The 24,352-nt window shown below is 43.0% G+C and overlaps 2 protein-coding genes across 3 annotated transcripts in view; both read right to left on the reverse strand.

Moving 5' to 3' along the window:
* The window catches only part of LOC134068710 (storkhead-box protein 2-like), a 53,965-nt gene extending 42,439 nt beyond the window's left edge, over window positions 1–11,526 (reverse strand). For both annotated transcript variants that reach the window (XM_062524434.1, XM_062524436.1), the window contains exon 1: window positions 10,616–11,526. In XM_062524434.1, the coding sequence (XP_062380418.1) occupies window positions 10,616–10,943 (328 nt within the window). In that variant the 5' untranslated portion in view covers window positions 10,944–11,526. The remainder of the gene's footprint in view (window positions 1–10,615) is intronic.
* A 182-nt stretch (window positions 11,527–11,708) lies between these two features.
* On the reverse strand, window positions 11,709–23,388 carry LOC134068711 (solute carrier family 22 member 4-like). The gene is made up of 10 exons (XM_062524439.1): window positions 22,877–23,388; window positions 22,064–22,167; window positions 21,088–21,242; window positions 20,049–20,220; window positions 19,557–19,692; window positions 19,171–19,265; window positions 18,585–18,799; window positions 17,162–17,344; window positions 12,622–12,757; window positions 11,709–12,383 (listed from the first exon to the last, which is right to left on the reverse strand). Exons 1-10 carry the CDS (start codon window positions 23,243–23,245, stop codon window positions 12,320–12,322), a joined length of 1,629 nt encoding a protein of 542 aa, XP_062380423.1. The 5' UTR covers window positions 23,246–23,388; the 3' UTR covers window positions 11,709–12,319.
* Window positions 23,389–24,352: the final 964 nt, after the last annotated feature.

The raw sequence follows: 24,352 nt of genomic DNA on the forward strand, positions 1-24,352 counted from the left end.
GCATAAAGACACACCACTTGAACTATATTAAGAGAACATTACCATTAACACTGCCATCATCATCATCATCATCATCATTATGAGCATCGGTTGGTGGGACCCAACTATGAGAGTGCAGCTCTAATGGAAAACTGATGACGACTCCCCAAGTCTTAATATCAATTCAGTGACACAAGTAATTAGTTCCACTAGATTTAAGCCTTGTCAAATGGATCATATTATGGAAAAGGAGGGTCTGCTTCAGTGATACATGCTGGACAACTGCCAACGATAACTCGGTGCCTCATGAGGGAGGGCTGTGAGAAAAAAAGGACACTGTAGATGTTAACGGTGAAAGTGTGTGAAGCATGTCAACACACACACTCCTCCGGCCCTCCCCTTTAGATAAGTTATGCTCAGATAAGGATATCGCTGGGCCGATACAGATTTCTGATTACTTAGGAAAACACACATTCAAAATTCCAGTGCTGATTGGTTGAAAGGTTACTGACTCCATAAACTTCTACATTCAACTCCTTTCGATTTCTAAATTACACAAGTTCAAACCACTGCAACAAAAAGACAAAGCAATTATGCAACTAACATAACATGTGCTCTTCCAACTTCAATATCAGTGAACTAAGGAATAGGAAATTATTTTGCCCTCTGTTTATTTTGGGCGTGATCATAGCTAGCCTACATCAGTTGTTTTGTAAATGATTATCCAATGGCCCCATAGTGGTTATTTTTGGTTTCAATCAATACTGATCAATAGCTAATAAGTCCCAGTATGATCTGTGAGCGCCTGATGCGCTGTGGTGTTGAGTGCAAGAGCTTTGTTCTCCCAGAGGGGAAAGAAATGAAGCCATAGCCAAGAAGAGTTGCGTCTCAAAAAGCCAAATCATCATAGGGCCAATAGTTTAGGAAAATGATTTGTTTTTCCTGAAGCCAAACATGGCGTCATGGACCAAGACCTTGGCCCGAAGCTGCAAAATGCCACTTCTAAGTTGTCTGCAATAGTGCTGATTTTCTTGTCACTGCTCAGTGAAATCTCATATCAGACCATGCTGGTTTTCAAAACCATTCTCAGAGCTGCAGTAAGTCTGTATTGTTCAGATGTTGTGAGTGACAATGTAATTCAAAACCACAACACATGCGGCCCTTGCAACTGCTAGCAAGTCAAGCTCTTTCAGTATTTCTCTGAAGAGAACCCTTTTGAAGGTTTGGGAGGTGGCAGTAATGCAAATGTACACCAATTTGGGACCACCCCAGAGAGTCAAATAATGGTGCGAGGGAAAGAGAAAGCCGAGTGGAAGGAGAGCGGCCCCCTCTCCAAACTGTTCTCCACCCACTTCATCCTGAATGTCACTGGGTGCAACAGCTTGACGGGACTGCTGGGCAGGGCCATTCATAATTTCAGTCACATAAAACTGTCCAAACATGAGTACATCCGCCAACCCCCCCCCAACCCCCCTCCTCTCTCTTAAATGGATGCTCTCTTGCCAACATGTCAAGAAAAGAAAAAGAAGAAGTGGAAGAAAATGGTTGAAAAAAAGAGTCTGTTTTGAATAGTTTCCGGAAAACACTGTGGTGCTTCTTTGTGCTGGGGATTCAATGCATCCTGGGGCACAGTTGGGAATGTTCCGGCTTGCATGTCGACAAACTCTGTGACATTGCTTGACATTAGTCCACTAATCCTCTGAAAGAGTGCATTTTTGCCTTTGTGCTCCGACATGGATATTTAAACACGTAGTCCTGAGTTACCTATCAAATAGGTGGTAGAAGTGCCAGTTCTCTCTTAAAGGAAATGGGTCACTTCCTGTTAGTTCTATGGATTATCTACTGTTTTTAGTAAACAAAAGAGATTAAGTTGACATTGCATGGGAAGATTACACAATAATTCTTTCTGGGAAAGCGTTTCATGATTGGTCTGTGGCGTGATGCGCTGTACGTGTTTCGATCTGATAAAGAGAATGGTTGGTCAACGATTGAAAAGGACTGAATGGTACTTCTGACACTGCAAGTGCTGCTTCTACAGATTTACAATTTGTTTTTAAAAAAGAAAATAGTTCTTGACAATATAATGGCAACTTTGGAATACAACTGGGCATGATCCATTTGTTGATCCATCTGTGACCTGAACATATATTGCAGATGCTAATCTACAGTTAAATGCAAGACATCAGATGACTCTGACCTGATTAGAAATAAGATCAGTGGTTCACACAATATGTAGCTGAACTAAATCCGCAGATTCCGCACTGAATTAACCACATCCTGCAAATGTATCAATTTAAGAAAAAATGGATGTTTATCTTCATTCTTGTTTTATGGGTGAACACACAGCTGATAGTGATTCCAGTAAAATAGAACATTCAGATAAGAATGTGTTGGCATAGTCATGTAATATCAATTCTATGAGGCAGTGCGTGTTACAGCAACATTTCCGGCTTGACTTCCTTGGTTGTGCAAACATCCCCTGATAAGTAAGAATATGAACATTCCATTCATTTTTGTGAGTCCCTCCAATAAGTCAAAGTTTAATAAAACCAGATCAGCTGCAGGGTTTGCAAACTGTAAACTCAGAGATCACTGCAGTGAAGCATACTGTGATTCCTGATCTCACTGTGGCCTCTAGTGGGAGAAATGTGGACTCACACCCATAGACATATATACATGCTCACACCACTAGCACCGTCACAAACGCCCTTGTGATACAGAATCCCAATGTCACAATGACAGTGTGTCACAATGACGGCGTGTCCCCATAGCTGAAAAAAAAAGTCTAAAAACACACCAAGGGTATTGTTTTGGTTGGTTGGTGTGGTAATGGTGAGGGAGTTATAGTATTCACATTGTGCTGAGCCATTGAAGGTGTTGGTTGTCATGCTCCTTCAATTCAACTACAGTACATTCAATCCAAACCATGTCTGAGTGGGGTGGGATCTGGGTAATCCAAAGATGCAGTCTGTAATTTGGTTTTGAAATACTGTATCTGACTGATATCTGGCTAAGAGTTGCTCCTTGAATCTGTGTCTGATACTTTAAGGTGGTTTTATGCTCTTGATGACAATGTATAGGAGGACTTAATCTATAAACTATACATTCATAGTTTATAAGAACTATAAACATTATGTACTCAAATGTATAAATAAGGCCAACACTGAGGAAAAAAAGTGTGAAATGTATAATAGTGGGAAGGGTTTATTTATCATGAGTCATTTATCAGTTATATCATCATTATGAGTCCACAAGCATTTGTCTTTGTCTGACAACAACAACCGAGATATACAAGCTACGAGTCCTCGTGATGCCCAACGTCAACAACGCCTGGCACAGTAAGTTCAATGCCAGAAGAAGGCTGTCCAGAAGCCCTGTACTTATTGGAGATGTGGAAGGTGGGTGGGTGTGTGTGTGTGTGTGTCGGGGGGGAAGAGATGATCCCTCTTAAGTGGATTGGAGGGAACCTCATCGCCTGGAGATGCCAATGAGATCACAATGAGTAGCTATGGAATCCCCAAGCTTAAGGCAAGCAGGGGGGGGGGGGCAGGAGAGGGGGATTGGGGAGGGGGGGGGGGGGGGGTGCGGGCGATCGATGACTGCACGTGAAGCCGATGAGTCAGACGGGATGAGACAAGATGAGGCGAGCTGCTCGTTGGGACGAGGCGACGCCCCATCTGTCCAGACTGAGTCAGATGACTCGTCCCTGGCAGCACGACGCGCAGAGAAAAGCCACTGTGTACAAACAATGGCCAAGGCTTTGTGTCAGCCCCTGTCACGAAGAGGGGGACCATTTGTAAAGGCAGCCTGCTAGGATTGTCAGCCCACAAAGAAAAGTCACCACTGTAACTACAGTATGAGTAAGACTACTGTTTGTTGTCAGTATTCTGGTCCATACCAATCTGTAAACCTTAGAGATATGTTTAAAGGAACACTTCACCGTTTTTTCATATTAAACTATGTTATTCGCTTAATTAAGACGAGTTGATACATACCTCTCACGTTTCAATGCGTGCACTCACTGGCTCTGGTGCGCGGCGCTACGGTGATAGCACTTAGCTAGTCCAGTTCATTCATTAGGATCCAAACAGAGATGAAGTTAGAAGCAACCAAACACCTCCATGTTTTCCCTATTAAAATACAGTTACACGAGTAGTCACACGACCAAGTATGGTGAGACAAAATAAAACGTGGTGCATTTGTAAGCAGGTAAAAGGAATAACTATTGTGTGGTGGAATAACATTGGGAGCACTTAGACTCTGCGCAGTAATATCCTCACTCCAAAGTGAAACTGAAAGTGCAAGAGTGAAGATATTACTGCGCCACACAATATTATCCCTCTTACCTGCTTAGAAATGCACCATGTTTTATTTTGTCTCACCGTACTTGGTCATGTGACTACTCGTATTTTAATAGGGAAAACATGGAGGTGTTTGGTCGCTTCTAACTTCATCTCTGTTTGGATCCTAATGAATGCATTGGGCTAGCTAAGTGCTATCAAAGTTGCGCCGCGTGCCAGAGCCAGTGAGTGCACGCATTGAAACGTGAGAGGTATGTATCAACTCGTCTTAATTAGGGGAATAACGTAGTTTAATATGAAAAAACGGTGAAGCGTTCCTTTAAACTGTAAAAAAGGCAACATATGCCAGGATGACTATTTTGACAATTACCATAGGCCAACTCAAGATTCAATAGGCCATGGTCAAGATAACCAAAATACAAAATATAAGTCTTTTAGATGCATATTCCAATAAAGTAGGTGTAGATTATTTTTAAATCAGAATATGTTTGGTGATTAATGTTATTGAACATTTACTCAATACACATGGATAGTAGGCTGTTGTTTTGTTTAGAACAGATAATCTTAGAATAGTAGCCAAATATTAAGAAAAAATGTAGGCCTAATCACACACTTATAGGTTAACCTAAACTTTGACACAAAATGAAAGTTTCCTTTCAGGAAAACAAGACGCTGATGACAGCAGGTGACAACAGGTGACAGCCGGTTGCAAGTGTGGGGAATGTCCCTAGCAGTAGGTGTAACCTGCGTTGTGTGGAACCACCGCGGTCCAGCCCTGCACACGCCCGGACTCGAACCCGCGAGACAGCAGCACCTCGGATCGGGAGTCGAGCGCGCTAACAATCCAGCTAAAAGCCCAGGCTACTAGCTTTCATGCCAGCAGCGCTCTTGAAGCGTCGGGGAGTGAGGTTTTTTACTAACGTTCCACAGCATAGCTAACCAGCTAGCACCCGTTACACTCACCCCCCTAAACCTCACTCCCGATCCGGGTCACGGCACCAATGTAACCTGCGTTGTGTGGAACCACCGCGGTCCAGCCCTGCACACGCCCGGACTCGAACCCGCGAGACAGCAGCACCTCGGATCGGGAGTCGAGCGCGCTAACAATCCAGCTAAAAGCCCAGGCTACTAGCTTTCATGCCAGCAGCGCTCTTGAAGCGTCGGGGAGTGAGGTTTTTTACTAACGTTCCACAGCATAGCTAACCAGCTAGCACCCGTTACATAGGCTACTGAAAAGATTTGTGTTTATATGACCTTTTTTATTCCGACTGAGCTTACGTTTCTAATCGGAATAAGTGTCAATGTAAATGTGGCTACTGTCGTTTAGTGCGAACTGTCAGGGCTTGCTCCTCCTCAGGCTATTGAGTTGCTATAGTAGGCTAGCAGGCCTAGCAGATCGCGTCTTGATCTGATTCAGATAAACGGGACACAACCTCCTGCACAAGCAACTTTGATCGACACTGTTCTGTGTCACTCGCCCGTGTGCAAAGCGTAGGCCTATAGGGTTCGGTTCGGTGGGGGAAAAAAAATCTAAGGTTCGGCAGAAACCGAACCCCGTCAAAAAGTCCAATATTCTGCCGAATCCTAAACCGAATCCTGGATTCGGTGCATCCCTACCACAGAGCATACAAGAAAAATTGCCTTTGTCTATTGGCTCCATGAGGGAGTAAGAAAAAAAAAACGCTGACTTGAGTGGCATCAAAAATCCTTGCTTCTCATACATCTTTAGGTTCTTGATTTCTGTGTTGATGGCACTTAATGTGAACAGAGAGATGGGGTGGTGAAGAGAGAGACAGAGCTGAAGTCAGGAAACAACCTGCCCCGGAGATTTATGAGTAGGCAGGGCCACTCCACTGACTTGTAGAGACAGAGGCCAATGAACCACAGGATTGCTGGAGATTCTCACAACACAGGAGACCACACACACGTGCCTCACCTAAGGGAAAGCGAGTACCTGTGTGCATCCCCCCCCACACACACCCACACCCACAAATGCTCACGTTCATAAGTTTACACTAACGCATCAACTCCCTCACCTTCACATACAGTAATACACATGCATGAATGCACACACAAACAGTCACACCCAGACAGATAACTTCACGTAATAATTACATTCACTCTGCCAAACCCACATGGCTCTGCCGTGCCCAGAATCAACTTTCCCTAGGCCATCATTTCTTCTGGATTTAATTTCAAGACATTGTCTGAGCTAGACACTTAACTCTTACTTGCTGAGCTGTCTGTTCATATAAAACCACTCTCCACCAACTCTGGAAAACTATCTCCCCAGAGCATCCAGTTACAACCTTATTCTTAAAACAGGTTAAAACAGGTGTTGGGGTTCTGACATTGGTTTAGTGGATAGACAGAGAGAGGAAGGTAGGAGTTGTCAGACCTATAATTTGATTGTTTTGTCCACAACAAGCAATACATTGTTTACAGTGTTGTATACGGACTTAAGTCTGTTCAGTTTCACATTGTCTCTAGATGGACCAAAATGTGTACTAATTTAGCTGACAGCTCTGTCAAGTCACTTGGTGTTTATCTTTCATAAGAGCAACTTTGGAGTTACACAATGAAGACACAGCTTTGCATGTTGATCTTGGCTCTGATTTTCTCATATGTCACAAAATATTGCACAAATTGTAGAGTTTGAGAGTGAGTCATGACTGCCACTTACTAGAAAATAATCTGATGTCTCACTAGTCACCATAGCCTGACATAGAAAAATCTAAACATCTAGCTTCTCTAGAACAGCCAACGAAATCAACTGAAGCTCACTCAGGTGATATGAATGATAGGCGTTGTTGCTCATCTGTCTATCTTTGTATAAGCCCGCTCCGATGATTTGATTGGTGTGCCCAGCTTTTGTACAGGCATATAGAGGCTTCACAATGGACCAAATCCAGACCGAATTTCCAGACCTCAAATTTTGTGAGTGGTATTAAATTTGGGATGGCTTCCAGGCTAGAGTCACTGAAGACGAACAGCATGTCAATGGAGTATACAGCACGTCCCTAACGGCTCTTCTGCCAGCACATTTATTTCTGGAGGAACGTCAGTAACGGAATCTTCTGCTCCATTCTGCTCCTTTTGTGTTAACAGGAGAACTCTTTATTCCATTACAACACACACATAAATCTTTCAGCATTTTAACATGCTCATTCACTAAGTGTAACACCCCAACCGGGTCTGTGTAAACAGGTAGACTAAAACGATGCAGAAAAGCCAGGAAGTGTGCGGAATATCGGTGACACTGGAACAGGAAGTACACTATCCTCCTGAATAGAGATGCTCGTCAGCAGAAAGAAAAGAAATGAACACGATGCATGCTGGTTAGAAATACTGTTCGACTTCATCCTGTGGGACAGGAACTAACCATGATGTCACCATGTCACATGACCTTAAAATATTGCAGGAGCTTGCGCCTTCTTTCAGTTTGTGCAGTTGCTCTACTACAGAAACCGCTCGAGTTAGAACCTGTCCTCATGATGCAATTTCAAACAGCTGATAGGGTGGAATCTCCCTTGACGACTATGATAGTTTGTCATGCTGCTTCCTATGTTGGAATATGCGAAAATGAACAAAAATCGAAGGGATACCTTCTTACATGTAATTTCTGCAACAATGGTATACAGGCTAGACAACTGAAAACGTTTTGATATTCTGTTATTTTACGCTGTTGGTTAAATGGATGACCCACATGTACAGAAAACATGTGCAGTATGTGCTACAATGCAGGCCTGTTAAATGTACGACAACAATGGTTTATTAAAACTACATCACAATTATTTATTCCATTTGAATGTCTGAGAAGAAACTGTATTTATTTAGAACAAAATTCTGCGCTTGTCTCCCACTAGTCATCCCTAGGCAGGTAGTCTGCAGCTGGTGTGTTCAAGGCTGGCTGCCATCTTTTCTAGCTCCTCCCGACCAACACTGGCAATTCATGTTGTCTTATGAAGTCAGCCACAGTCCGCTGCCGTTCCTCCCGAATACGCCTATTGTTGGACGTGTTTGTTTCAGGTTGCTTTCTCACCAGTGGGATCGCACCACTGTTTGCTACGCCTCTTTCTGATGGTATCAGACCGATTCCTTTGGTGCGCACCTGCGTGTGACTGTTGCATTCTTCTGACCATCGTAAACAGACCGAAACATGGGGTCAAACACACTACAGTTCGATTAAATCAATGTTGGTGACAAACCCTAAGACTGAAGTAGTATGACATGGATGATGTCATTGTGATGTAACCCATGGCCAGTTTGAGCGCACTGAAAACGGCCCTAATGACAAATATGACAGCGACACAGAGGCACTAGTGTTCTACACTCCCAAACCCAGGAACAAAAAACAGATGAGCCCAACATCATATCCCAAGTCATAACACTGTCAATGGGTCAGGGACAGAGCCACAACTACAAAAACTGAAGTAAGTAATTGAATGAGTTTACAAAGGGAGGGCAAAGTTCCCCAGTGCTCCGCAGGGCAGATTACTTGCTCCTGACTAGATTCGAATACAGATTAAAAGATCGTCATAAACTCATTACAGGGGGGGCTCTCACCGAAACACTCTCCGGCTGGTAATTAAATGAAGAAAGGGAGGATTGTGTGGCCTTCAAAGCAAACACGCTGAGAATGTCAGGCCTCAACAGCAGGGGCAAGGCCCCCAGCACCTCGACCCCCTCAAACACACACACACACACACACACAAACACACACACACGAACACACACACACGAACACACACACACACACACACACACACACACACACACGAACACACTCAGTCAGACACACACACACACACACACCCTTATATTGAGGTCAGTTCCGTTCCACAAGATGAGGCAAACACAATGGTGGAAGACACAGGCAATTCCACCTCTCTGCCCATGGTCGCCGCTGAATCCCAGACCCTGCTGCAACGGAAGGCAGTTCCCACAGGCAAAATACAGCACACAAGACACACACACACACACACACACACACACAACATAACTCAAGAGAAGAGAGCATCTCATTCCCCCCTCTCTCTCTTTCACTCACGTCTTCATATCCTTTTGCTCCGTCCTCTCTCTTTCACTCCTTCACCTCTTCCCCACAGCTTACAAAGAGGCGCAGCAGGCACCGGCTGACTGATCTCAAATGAACAAAATAAATACCGGCCTCATACAAACAGACAATACCGCTATTTTAAGGGACATGTCTGTAGGGACCAGGCCACGAAGCTGTGTACAGTGGGAGAGAAAGTGTATGAGTCATGGCCTCTTCTGCTCTGCTTGGTGCAGATAAAGAACGGCGCTATCATCCCACAGAGCAGGTGACTCGGGCCACATCCGTCTTGCATCACTTAAGAGTCTCAACTTGAGGGTCGCAAGATAATTTCTGGGGTCGCCGCCGGCAGATTGTGTGAAAAATAAATAAATGAATAAATAAATAAAGATTATATATATATATATATATATATATATATCACTTTACACCTGTTTAGTATTCCATTAGTATTACAAACACACATATAGAAAGACAGCATTGTTGCTCCCAAACACCAACCTGATCATTGTGTGGATCGAGACTGAAAAAAGGTTGAGAACCACTGAGATGGAGGTTTGTGATGTAAGCCTAGCAGTGCCTAGAAGCGCCTAGAAGCTGTGAATGGCCAAGTCTATTGGCTGCTCACAAGCAGATGGTGGTGAGGAGAGATACCGATGTGTCAATGAGTGTTGTGCTTTGCTCTGATGAGGTGAAGTTGAAGTTGATTAAAAACAAAAAATGTAAAAAAAACTTCAGTGACATATCATGCACACAATGTTTTCCTTTCTGTTACATCTCATCTCTTAGCTGACCATCTATGGACCATCTTAAAGATAGGTCACCAAACGTGAGGATGAATTGCTGTACAGATCCAAGCTAGGCCACTTCACAGAAAGTTCTTGTGAAAAAAATATTTTGCCAATTAATCTTTAAGAATTAAAATAAATTCATATTAACAACTTAGATCTAGTTTTACAGTAATCATCATAATCATTAACTACTGTGCAGTAGCCTACAAAATCTATAGGCACAGGGGTCTCATGAAGAACAAATAGTGGGGTAATTCGCAATACAACCATAAAGCACCAAAAAACAATAAAGCATTTTTTTTGTGAGGGCCAAATGCAATAGGCCCATTTGCATATGAAATACGTGGCGGTATGTTACTGCAAAAGCTAAAATGAGAGGAGAATATGTAAAGTAGAAAAAAAATGTAAGCTACGTGGACACTGTACAGCAGGCTACTGCCACCGACTTTGCATAGCTGTCACAACAATAGTCTTGTTATAAGGCTTACCCAAGTACTTTATATCGAAGCCCTGCGGCGGTTTCAGAGTTCGCCTCATCCAGCCCTCTCGTAGAACCTCCAGGTGATCCTCTTTGCCTTGGATCAACAGCACGTGTTCGTCAATCCAGCCAAGGAAAAACGTCTCAGCTATGGCATCTGATACCATTTTATTCCAAAAATGTTGCATGTTCTCTGATTTGAAATCCGCGAATATCTCGTAACCTGTGTGATGATGCGGTGGGGCGTCGCTCTCGGTAACACCTGGCGAGTCATCTCCTCCTGTCCGCGCGAGCACAATGGCAAGAGAATGGGGCGCGATCTGTAAAAACGGCTCCATTCTCGTGTTTTGTTGGTAGGGAAAAAATCGGAAAAAGACAGCACCGTCGTGTTCTTGATCACAATCCTTTGTTCCGTAATGAAGACATGGTATCGGTGAGGATTAGCGTCGGAAACTAAGCTAATCATTTGACTTGACCAGTGGCTCAACAGTGCTATTCAATACATTTGACACGAACATCTTTCGATTAAGCCCTCAATGACCAATGTTGTGGAAAATGTGTTTCTTGACAGAAGTAAACAACTGCATTAAATCGAAAAGTCACCTTTCTAAGGTAAAACTCCCCCGCGTTATTCACCTTTTGGGCACACCATCTCCGCGCATTGACAATGGCATCCTCGACAGACCCTGGGTGTCCACCGAGGCAAAACAGCCAATGTCTTCAAATGATCGGATCCTCGGTGGTCTTCAGTCTTGTTGAATAAACGCCCCTCGAATGTCAGCACAAAGACAAAGAATTCGGCGACCTTGCTTTTAAAATGTGTCGCTCGAAGGTTAGCCTACCTGAGCGAGGCAAAGCATCGCTGCTTCGTTTCCCCGTCTCCGCTCCCTACGCTGCTGCTGCAATGGCCTCGTAACTGTCCCCTCCAGGTCGCCCCTCCTCGCTATCGAGTGCTAGTGTGTGGTTTACATGTTTCCACAAAGCCCGCCTCCGTGTTTATCATAACACCACCTACAGGTAGGTAGCATTCACTACGGCTACAGCGGCAGGCTCGGCTCAGCAACAGGTTCAGTTGAACACAATAGGCTACAATATTGTTGTTTAGTAATGACACGTTGTTGTTTTGTTTATTGTTGTTAATTAATGGCATTTCAGTGTGTCTGAAGAAGGCTATCAATCTGTGAGAGCTGTCAATACCAGCATGAATGTTTTAAGCAATTCACAGGAGGCCTGGCAAGTGCATTTAGATTCCATAAAAATGCTGAAAGAGAATTACTTGGACATAAACAGCACACATTGAAAAAAAATAAAATAATTGTAAACATGGATAACATGTCTGTTCATCACGTACCATACAAATCTAAAGCTCACCTGAAGACTAAGAAATAGCCTACAGCTTTTGAGGAGTCTGGTGGCCTTCTTGTTGTAAACAGTATAGGCAAGAGAATAGTTAACAACATGCAATGTTCTCCCATAAGATATTAAACTAGCACTGCTGCCACTACTATTTTCAGTTCATTTTGAATTTCTCTGGAGTTTGACAGTTCGATGATCTGATCTTCCTGGATAGGCTCCATATTTTAACAGTCACATTATAGATACAGAGTGCCCCCCGAGGTAAGCTTTATCGAACCAAAAATCGTCATACAAACTAAATGGTGAGTTTGGTGTATTGTTACAGTCATAATATTTATAGATACAGAGTGTGCCCCCATCAAAGACGTCCATCTTCTTCAGGGAACTTCTTTTCTTCGGCAGGTTTACATTTTGTACAAAACCTAGAAAATAAGAAAACAGAAAATAAGAGTTTGAAAAAAGGGTTTTGATTTATAAAATTGAATAGGCACGTGTGTGTGTGTGTGTGTGTGTGTGTGTGTGTGTGTGTGTGTGTGTGTGTGTGTGTGTGTTTGAGTGTGTGTGTGTGTGTGTGTGTGTGTGTGTGTGTGTGTGTGTGAGAGAGAGAGAGAGAGAGAGAGAGAGAGAGAGAGAGGGAGAGAGAGAGAGTATCACACTCACCAGTTTAAAGTCTGCACTTCTGATACTTGCTGTGGGAGGGGCATTCCTCGTGTCTCAGGTAAGAGGATGCTCAGCAGACCGGCCACCAGTGTCATCAGCCCCATCACAATGTACGGAAGCGTTTTGTCATAGACACCTGAGAGAAGGCCATTGAGAAAGGCTATGATTTATACATTACAAGGCAGAACAACAGTAGCCAGTAGTCCCTTCTATCATTGCACATCACTGCCACAGCTCTCACTTTAAATATCACAAGGCAAGATATTCATGTCACCATTTAATGTTCGAGGTTGGATCTGCTGCTAACCCAAAGCTTATACTGCAATTACCATCAGAGTCCTGTGTTGTGTAACTGTAACCTACCTGACCTGCATATATTTTGGGGGACAAGACAGCCATTCAATTCCTAGTCTTCCAACACTCATAACTATATAATAATACACAAATAACAGCTTTGCGTATTATTTCTTCTTATTATGCATGTAGCCAAATGTGTTGGTGCCCTTCCATGAAAAAAGGGAAAGCCTAGATTTTCTGTCTGAAATATTTTGAAATGAACATAAGTGACAAAACTTTGCTTTTGACTCTTCATAACAAATTATTTGATGTATTTGGAACAAATGGAAATTCTTTACCCACGAGTTGCACGGAAGTGGTATGCTCCTCCGTGCACATTAGTGCATGTCGAAGATGTGTATCATTGACGCAAGGGTAAAAAGGACAAAAAAGTCAGCACACTAAAGCTCCAACATATACCTCATGTGGTGAATAAAAAGAAAAAATATTGGAGCTTTAGTGCGCGGACTTCTTTGTCCTTTTTACTGTTGCTTTTTGAGTCCAGCACCTACTTTTAATTAATAATTAATATTCAGATGAGCGCACCCGCTTCTACACTTTTGTATTATTGAAGCAAGGTCACAATTGTTGGAAGGTGAACAAGAATGCACCACATGCATAGGACACACAGACGCAGGACTATACCAGGCCTTTTAGGCCATCATCACTGCAAACAAGCATTTTGTGCAGCTTTTAGAAACACAAAACAGCTATTAGAAACACATCTGCCAATTTGGCAGCTTTCCTGACCAAACTGCTCCAGCTGTCTGTGGTTTGAAGGATGTTTCAGCTTTTCAAATCAGTGCTCATACAAGACCACTTCAGGATACTTATATTTTTGACTTAAACTGTTTTTTTTTTCATATTTCCCGAGTATATTTGTTAAATAAACAATTGTTCAAACTTTTTCCCCAAACGTCTGCTTTACTTTACACATGTACACATGCAATGATACAATTGCATTTAACTTCATCACTTCTGAAGAAGAAATGAGGCATTTTTTTCAATGAGCTATAGGGGCACCAACAGATTTGGCCACAACTGTAAAGCTGTTCTAATAACATTAATGAGTTAACATGATCGCCTTTAGGACCTTTCTGGGCCACAATCTTGCAATGGGCTCAAATCTGCAGCCTTAAGCATGGGAACACAGAGGAACTCCTTAACCCACACACACACACACACACACACACACACACACACACACCACACACACACACACACACACACACACACACACACACACACACACACACACACACACACACACACACACACACACACACAGAGGAACTCTTTAACCCACCCACACACACACAAACACACACACACAGAGGAACTCCTTCACCCACTTCAGAGGTGTCTCAGGTGTCCTCAGTCACCACCACAGCACTCTCTGATGTGTGCAAGTCGAGAGGTCAGACGGTAACTCGAGAGGGTAGCGTTCATCGCGTGCCTCAACTTTGGACACTAGCCAGGGGCAATAATTTGATGTGGGAACCAACACAAGGCTCACTTTTCATCTCTTGTGTCACTTTAGGTAACAATGTTGGGTTAAAATGCTAGAGGTGCATTCAGATAAGTCTCATTTAGACAGATGGTACGCTGTGATGTAGACAGAGATTAAACTTAACTCAGTACCTCCTGATTTTGACACAATATCTAGTAAGTCTGTCAGATGTATATTTCGTCTGTAAAACTGAAATACGAGCGTGAGCTGTTTGAAACAGGCCGTAAAAACGAAAAAAAAAAAACCCGTAAAAAACCTCCCAGGCACTAGGCATGGGGCCAATTCAGTGCTTCTGGCTACAGGTTAAATATATGCACCTGGTTTATGTCTTTTTCACAGGTAAGGTTACCGTCTGAGTTTGTCTTGGGTTGTATCCCTGAGAGGGAACTGTGACAGACCCCTTAGACGGAAATATTGCATTTCACCCTGGACCGAGAGAACAGATTTAACACATGGGTTTGTGCAAACCCAGATTAGCGTGATTCTGACTCAGCATGAGAGACTCAAAGATGGAAACAGAGCAGACCTTTTGCTCTAAAATGCTATCAAGGCTGTTTTTTCCTCAAGGACAATTTTTCCATTACACACACACACACACACCATCTTCACCAGCAACTATGTGCTGTGTGTTTTAAAATCTTCCTTCTCACACCTCATGTAGGCATTCTGCCAGTAGGAGGTGTTCGTGTCCATCTCTTTTGACCCTGTAGTTAGCTCAGCTACAGTATCTGTGCCCTGAGCCCCGAGGGGTGACCTGTAACTGTGCGTTCACACCGCCGGCGACTTGAGCTTCCAAAGATTCCGGAAGTCATTCATTTTCAATGGAAGCCGGCTTCTCTCAGCTGCCAGCAGCGACCAATCCGTCGGCGTCGCGTTTTGGGCGTCTTGAGCGACTAGAGAAAGTTGAAAATGGTTTAACTTTATGGTAATGAGCTATGACGCGGTTCAGCGACCAAACGACCAGCAACGAACATAGAATGCTACTACGTCAGAGCGGCCAAAGAATCCAAGCTGATCCCAGCTTCCCACAGCGTCCTTTACAGGGCGTCCTGAGCGATTTTGGAAGCTCAAGTCGCCGGCGGTGTGAACACACAGTAAGACCAGCGCCTTTAAATGTTAGATTTGCTGGCAATTCACTTGTTGTTCAACGTTTCTCACCTCAAAAGTTACAATCATTTAACTTTGTCATGTTTTTACTTAAAAAAAAAAAAAAAAAAAAAAAAAAATATATAATAATATAATAATAATCTAATTAGAATTTTTAATTATATTAACATTCCATGGTATTTTGTCACTAGTCTCTTACAAGCTGAATAACACCTGAAGAAACACAATGTAGAAACACAATGTAAAAACACAATTACGGCTAAACACTCATTTTGATGCCACACTGACCTTTGGGAGACGACAATAGGAAGAAGGAAATCTGGTATTGCACTATGTAACGTTGTTGTCATGGGTAGGTCCATGACCCCTTCTGGTCAGATTTAGACAAATTGGATACACCCAGTATGTTGAAAATGAGTACCCAGTACCCAGTGTTACCTTACAGTAATAAATTCCCCTAATGCACCCATGAATCCTAAAGAAACAGACCACACTGACCACACACTGAGAGAATAGAGATCAGAGACTTCATAATGAGGAGACACAACACTCAAAGAATCTTCCATAGAAATGCATGCGTTGCGTAGTTCATAACAGTGACGACTGTTGTCTACTCATATCCTGCTCCTTCCTGTACGTCTCCCCATTCTAAAAATAGCTGGCAGATAACTGCCCAAAGGGATACCAAGCTGACTGCCGTGTGGGGGGGACTTGCTGATAAGGACTTTACAGTTTTTTTTCAGCGCTTACCCATACTTCAAATACTTTTTCTAAACTCTTAACACAGACTCACACCTACAAAACACAATTGCTACTGGATTTACATAGAAATGTAAACAACTGTTGACAGAATAGAAAAAGTTTTGCTGTATTGCTTACAGTGGACAAAATATCCATGAAACACAAGAGCATTCTGAACAAAAACAATAGCAAAAAGCCCAGATAAAAAAGGGGAAGGGGGACTAGTACAAAATGTACAATCACTGCACCTGCTCCTCTCACTGCTCCTGCACCTCTCACTGCATCTCTCACTGGGCCTGCTCTTCTCTCTGGGCCCCTTGATTTTACTCTTCCTCGTCCAGACATGACTCTGGGTGCCTCTCATTTGGTCTTTTATACACCCTCCCTTCCTTCCTTGATCCTCGTCCTCACAGATCTAGAGATAAAGAATGATGGGGCAGCAACAATGGGATAGTTTACCCAGTGTTTGTTATAGATCAATGGGAACGCCCCTTGAGGATCAAGCATCGAGGATAGCAGAGAGATGTTATAGGCTACCATTGTCTGTCTTTTTCTGTTTCTAAAACCATCACTCCTCAAAGTCCTCCTTTTACTGTATAAATGTCAATGTAATATCAAACACTAACCCCTGTCACTGAGTCTAACTGGAATTAGCTGTGGTTGGCCCAATTTACCCAACATTCATTAAGAAGCTCTTAAGTGCTTTAAGTTCTTAGAGTGCTCCTAAGAAGTTTTTAGCACTTAAGAGCTTCTTAACGAATCTGGGAAACCCCGCCCAGAGCTTGTGCCATGACTGAGATTTGATGAGATGAGATGAGATGAGATGAGATGACCTGAACTACTCACCCAAGAAAGGGAAGAAGGGAGCAATGGTGCTCCCAGTCTTGGAGGCCATGGAGCAGATGCCTATGCCCATTCCTCGCACCACGGTGGGGAACGTCTCCGCAGCCGCAATGTACAGCACTGACAAGGAAGCTGTGATGCCGAACTTAGCAGCCATGGCCAGAACCACGCTTAACACACTGTAGTCTACGGAGAGGAGAGGTGACAGGACAAATGAATATCATAAGCAAAAACACCAAAGTGAATGTTTATCGATTGCAATTAATGGACACATTTGACTGTAAATTATGTGGTACAGATTGGTAATTGGTCTCTCTGTGGTTTTCTCTAGCCATGTCAGAGGATCAGGGAAGGTGTCATGCATTAGACTGATGCGCAACTATTATTATGCAGTAGGAAAGTCTGCAGAATTTTTGAAGCAGATTTGTAAATGGCTGATTAAGTAATACAAGCTAAAACAGAGAGTCCCTCTGATAAACATTGTGCAATCTGTGGGAGGGCAACAATGAGCTACTTGCAAATACTGGCTCCTAGTCTGTGGACATAATCTCCTGGGAGAGCCTTAACTTTTTTGACTAGGTGCCCCAGCGATAAAACTTACACCATGGAGTAGATTGTTCGGAAACAAACAAGATTTTCGGATGAATTTACGGTAGCCTAACTGAAAACAGCAACACAAACAATTTCACTTGTTAGGTAGCCAGTTCGTAACGGTATGTATCGTTCCGATTAACCTTTCTTTTAATATAATTCAAAAGTCCATGGGCTTGGAAAGTCACCTGCCCACGCATTGTTCCCCTGACCCCTTATACTGTAGGTAGCCTGACCAGCCAGACACCCCACCACCCAAATTACATTTGCTGCTGCTAGGGGGGTCTAGATTTCTAGGCTACCTTATAGGATTAATTTTGTCAGATTTTATGAATCAGTGTCTCCCCTATATAATAGGCCTCCTATGAGTTGATAAAAAGGATTTTCATATCCAACACTATAACTGCATTTCCAAGTATGTAGCCTAAATTACCGAAACATTGTGTGAAATAACATAGGCTACCAGAGACTCTAAGACCATATCTAGGCCTAGTGTCATACAGTTGGTAGTACTATTAGGCTATTACAGGGCTAAAAGCGAGGACATTTTCTGTGCCTGAAGTTAGGCTATCAGACATTTTTGAAGATCTAATATTATATAGGCCAATTGCTTATAGTATTGCGCCACCGGCGATAAATTAATTTGAAAAGGCAATGTCCATCTTAAAGGAATGTTATTAACTATTCTTCTATGACATTCTAACCAGTTACCATTTAGAGGAGTGGTCTTGGAACACTGAAAGAACAGAAAAACAAAGTTTTTGCTCAGAACGAAAGCTGGCAGCAAACTGTCCGTAACTCTTCCACTGTAACTCACTGTGAACCACCGACTTACCCTGAGGTACAAAGTGGATAAGACACAGCACCAGCCCTCCCGAGAGCATTGGGACCGTGATGACGACTCTTCGGGGTACCACCTTAAGCAGGAGCCACGCTGCGACGTAGGCTACAATCTCCACCAGCGCAGAGAGGAAGCAGTTAAGGTAGGGGTCTCCATTCATGTTCGGGGTACTTAAGGACAGGCCAAAGTAGCTGATGGTGATGATGAACCTGAATGTAATTAGAAAGGTGAAAAAAGTTAAATTGAAGATGATGATGATGATGATGATGACAGTCTAAATTTAATTAAATAATTGATTAATGAATAGAAGAAAAGAACACTTCCCTATTTACAAATAACAAAATGGAAAATGTAATAATGGTGGTATCGAAACCCCCCCCCCCCCCCTTGCATTTTTGGTGAGCCTAAATCTGGCATATTTGACCAACAACAAACAAACTTTCTTTCAACTGAGCATTGAAACATTTTGGCCATTTTACATAATGAACATTACATGATATTTCAGCCATTTTTATTTTAGGTATAGTACAAGGTCATTCAACTATGCAACATTTTAGCTATTTTTCCTCAGGCATATTACCAAACAGCAGCATGCAGGAACGTTATATTCCTCATCTTGGAGGTTCTGACAAGGTCCATGTATGTGTATCTTGCATCAACCGAATGGTCATTAATCTGTGGGGATTAAGCATTTACAAATTATTTTCCCATAGGTACATACAGTATAATGCACAAAATACACGTGACACGCAATTACCTAGAACCTTTTCTGTCCATTTTTGGGAGGGCAGCTACTTTTTATTTGATTTTTTTTGACTCTGACAAAGAAATAAGTACGTAAATGTCTGACAGTGTAACCACTGATAAAATGTGTGCCTTATGTGTACTGCACGTTTTGGATAACAGCATACAGTATACTAAATGAACGCCTGTAGATGTGATGCAAAGGGAACAGAGATTTCTCACCCCTTGCTGCTCATATTGTTTGAATATGACTGCTGGTGCAGTCACTCCATTCTTCCTAGCTGCAGCTCGGACAATGGCCTCTGCCTCTTCAACGCGGCCTTGAGCCAGCAACCAACGCGGGGATTCAGGAATCAGCCTATCACAAAGCAAGGCATGGGAAGAGTGTGTGTGTGTGTTTGAGTTATAGTCTATCATGCCACCCGAATTCTCTGTTTGAGACTATACTACTATTCTCTGAGACTACACTTTTTTGTGTATCAATGTGTGAATCATTTGAATCAATAATCAATAATACCCTCTGTCTTGCAGATTATAATATAGAATAACACGTGAATAGAATAAAATATGTGATATGTATTTCTACACCCAGGTTTTAGTACAGGTTTTGCAGTAACAAACATTTGAGTTTCCCCCTTTAACCTTGCTCTCTTCTCAATCCAGCCATTGACTCAATTCATATTCATGTCCATGCTTGCAATGACACTGTCTTACCACCAGAGGGGGATGTACAGGAGCCCAGGTAATGAGAGAACAGCCAGCAGCACCCTCCAGCTTCTGATGAAGTATGCACAGAGAGGGAGCACAGCGTACCCCAGTGCATAAAACACACACACCCCCAGAGTAGAGAAGGTCACCCGTGATGACTTCCCCAGCAACTCTGAGCCTACGGGTATATTAGAGTAGCAGAGATGTATGGGGTAGCATTGACCAAAGCAAACAACAGTCTACACAGCAATTTCCCGCATTTAAGCCGCATTGTGTATAAGCCGCAAGACAGTGTTTTATGCAAGTTAAAGGACACAAAACCATATTAACACCATATTTACTGCCCCCCGCATTAACCTCATATCTGAAGAAATTTTGCAAAATCAATGTATACAAGTATAAGCCGTGGCTAATAGTCGGGAAATTACGGTAGTAGTCTAGTACCTAGTAGTCTCTAAATCACATCCCTCTTGGTTGAAATCATGTGTTATTATGATACTTCTACTGAAAACCACCATTGAGGATAATGTGGAAATGTGAATTGCAACACACAAAAGGTTCTTTTTGGCATATGAGGGTTAAAAGTAAAAGTCACACATGTCTGTTGTAGTGAACCAAAAACCGGTCTTTGTTTGAAACCTAACTGTCCACTGGCATGGCATTTTTGCCTGTGTGCTATTTTCACTCACAACCTAACCCTAGGTCAAATACAGGGAACAGTCAATATTAAGGAACCGAATGCCCATGCTTGGCATGCCTGCATGCCACAACATTTGCTTTTGTCATTCACATTGTCTCTCCAGACATAACCGAGAGCCGTACAGGCACAACAGAAACAGAAAAGTGTTGGCCCCAGCTGTGGCACAACTGGCTGGGGCACCTGCACCGTACGCTGGTGACCCGGGTTCGATTCCTGCCCTGTGGTCCTTTCTGGATTTCACCCCTGCACTCATTTCCTGTCACTCCCTACTATCACTGTCATGGCCAAAAAATATACTGTAAAAAAAAAAACGAAACAGAAAAGTGATATGTTTTGAATCTGCACCTAAGACGAAGGCAGCGACGTAGTTGGAGATCTGGCCCAGGCCAACGAGGTAGAAGAAGAAGCAGAACATCACCCAGCTGACAGAGAACACCTGCACGAGACTGAAGACTGTCTGCACCGCCATGGTAACGAACAGGGTCACCTTTCGTCCAAATCTGCAGACACGGGAAGAAGAATTCACACCATGGCAAGAATTTGTAGTTTTTCCAAATGTTACAATGATGCATATTGATCAAAACTTATAGTTGACTTCATGATGTACCTAGTGGTATATCATCTCACCTCTTGTCAGTGTTGATAACTAGGAAAGCATGTTGCTTTTATTTCTGTCCTGGACAAAAATATACATGCAACGTGTTCATTTTCACCCCTATTTTTCAGGAGTCGAAGTAAACCAGTCCAAGAGACATCTACTGTATGCAATAATCAGGCTTTACTTTGCTCATGTGGGGTGAACAGATTGGGAAAAATAAGCTTTTCGAGTGTAAAGAAGAACTATAATCTTTTACCTCAGTTCATGAACAATTCAAAAGTGAGCAGCATCCCAGCTTCTGTATAGCTAAGTCAGTACGAATTAGGGCTGGAAATGCATTTATAGCGTCATTGGAATTATCCTTTTATGTGGACTAAGAATATCATTAATATATAATGGTGAAGGTCTGGGTGTTCCACGGGCTGATGAAATTCTTAATCAACATTAAAATTGCGGTTCCAGTGATACCAAATATTCCTTCTCTATGTTTACTACCACCTTTGGCCCTTTATCAGGCTTATACACTAAGACTATTACCCCGGCTTAGAAGGCTACAAATTACCAGAATAACATGGACTAAAAATAACTACATGTTGGAATAGCCCGTTATCTGTGACCTGGCAACAAAGAGTCTGTTGTTGATTCCTAAATTTAACCAGATTTGAAAAAAAAAAAAAAAAAAAACATTTGAGAGAAAACCGCTGCCTCAGTAAGTTCCAGTACCTGTCGGAGATCTGACCAGACACAAAGGAGCCGCTCAGAACACCCATGAAAAACACAGACAGGCTGAATGGAACCTTCCAGGAATCCCCACACACAAGGCTCCACTGTAAACCAGGAACAGAGGCTGTAAAGTAACCTCATGTTTGGCATTTGACAAAAACACCACACGCCCACAAAGCATCATAGCAAACATAGACATCTCTCTCTCTCTCTCTCTCTCTCTCTCTCTCTCAGTGTCATGGACAGAAGCATATACAAATTTGAGTCTGAACGATCATCAAATTAAAAACTTAGACGCACTGAAGAAGACTAGCCCTTTCAGCTATGACTGAAGACTACTGTTTGTGACCAAACATGAACTAACATGACACATCAAAACACAAGTGTTAAAGCTCCACTCCTCACAGGGAGAACACATGACATGATTGTGATAGTCATGTTCAACCGGGTTTCCATGTGCCATGCCGAACCAGAGATATTTTGTGAAAATTTGCATATTTCTGTTAAAACATTTAAATATGAAAAACCTTAGAAAAAGTGGAAAAGCTCTAAGCTATGTGTGATGTGTGAACTAGTGGCTACACTATATATCACACACAGCACTTTGCAGTTAAATCAACTAATTGTTGCCTATAGCTTTAACAAATCATCTGACAATACTCCTGGCAGTCTATGAGGAATTAAGCAAAGTTGTTGCAAAGTGCAAGTTTACAATCAATCTTAGCACTAAGTTCATTTGCCAATAAACCAGATGATGTGATCCCAGGACAGGGAGAGTACATTTCAAAACAAACAGACCCCCCCCCCCCTCACCTCAGTGGCGATGGTGGACTCATACTGCTCTCTGTCAAAGTCCCAGCCGTCCAGACAGCCCTCCGTGCTATTGCTGAACCCTGTCCCCGTGCCGTTTGCCCGCCTGTAGCGCTGGCACCTGCTGAGAGCCCATTGCCCCCCTGCCCCCCGCTCCTCCAGGGGCAGTGACTGATTCAAAGTCAGACTGTGCTGTTGCCAGCTGGCGTTGAGGTATGGCAACTGGCAGCGGTGCTCTGGTGTGTCCGCCAGGAAGACCATCGCCATGCCGGCATAGCCGTTGGGCACCGTGCTGAGGCTGAGCAGCAGGAACATGGCTTTCTGGAATGGCCCCCATTCTCCAAGGAAGGAGGTGACTTCGTCATAGTCCATGCCGGCACGATAGCAGTGCAGCGGGTTGGAAGGGGTCCAACGAGGTCGAAGGTCATGGACGAGAGGAGGCTATAACGAGGACAGGAGGCCAAACTCTCGGTGCGCAAGTGACAGTCTCCGGTCATGTCAGCAGCACATATCAGCCGCAAAATAAATCTCCTCTCCACTTTGCACTGTGTGTTGGTAGCGGGGGTGGGTTCAGCAGGAGAAGGGGGCGGGGCAAGAGGGAAAAGTACTGAGTGGCCAGGAGGAGAAGAGCCAGCAATTACCAGACTATCAAGAGATAACCAGGGCGGAGTACTGTGTGTGTGAGAGATAGAGAGAGAGAGAGAGAGAGAGAGAGAGAGAGAGAGAGATAGAGTCTGTGTGTGTGTGTCTGCTTGCCTGCATTTGTGTGTTTGTTTTATATATATGTGTGTGTGTGTGTGTGTGTGTTTGTACATGCTTGCATGTTCATTTTTATGTGTGTGTGTGTGTGTGTGTGTTTTTGTGTGTGTGTGTGTGTGTGTGTGTGTGTGTGTGCGCGCACGCGTGCGTGCTTATGCCTGCTTGTCTACTGTGTATGAGTGTGTGTGTGTCTTTGTGTGTGTGTGTGTCAATGTCAATGTCAAGTTTATTTGTATAGCACGATTTACAGACGGCTGAGCCGCACCAAAGTGCTTCACAGTAAAGCGCAAAAATGCAGAGAGTAAGTAAAAAGAGACACACATTTAGTTAAAAAAATAAAATGAAATAAAACAAAAGGAGAGATATCAAAAGGTAACCATGGGACACTGTAAACAGGTGCCATTTAATCCCAACGGTCACAATTGTGACCGATTTTTTTTTTTTGCTTCTGTGCCTTTACAGATGTCATTGTATGAAGTATCAATACATTTTCCCCAAAAATGGAAACCTGAAAGGGCCTCAGTTAAATATGTGAAGTGCCAAATGTGTAGTGTAATTTGTCACATGGTCAGAGCTGCTTATGTTTTGGTTGCACCCTGAACAGAAAATTTCCACCCAAAAGCTCCCAAACTAAAGCTTAGAAAAGTATGTTTATGTAAAAATAGGGCAAAGAGTTTGGGTACACATAATCTTTAAGGTGTCTAGTATGGAGGGATGCAA

The sequence above is a fragment of the Sardina pilchardus genome, chromosome 21 (assembly GCF_963854185.1).
Source record: "Sardina pilchardus chromosome 21, fSarPil1.1, whole genome shotgun sequence".
NCBI lineage: Eukaryota > Metazoa > Chordata > Actinopteri > Clupeiformes > Clupeidae > Sardina > Sardina pilchardus.

What these genes read in the sequence shown, in the direction of transcription:
- LOC134068711 (XM_062524439.1), bottom strand. Translation starts at nt 23,245, where the DNA reads ATGGACTATGACGAAGTCACCTCCTTCCTTGGAGAATGGGGGCCATTC. An exon ending in TATCCACTTTGTACCTCAGG is followed by an intron (nt 17,345 to 18,584) that starts GTAAGTCGGTGG and finishes TCCTCTCCGTAG; the next exon opens with ACTACAGTGTGTTAAGCGTG. An exon ending in GAAGTGCAGACTTTAAACTG is followed by an intron (nt 12,384 to 12,621) that starts GTGAGTGTGATA and finishes CTTATTTTCTAG; the next exon opens with GTTTTGTACAAAATGTAAAC.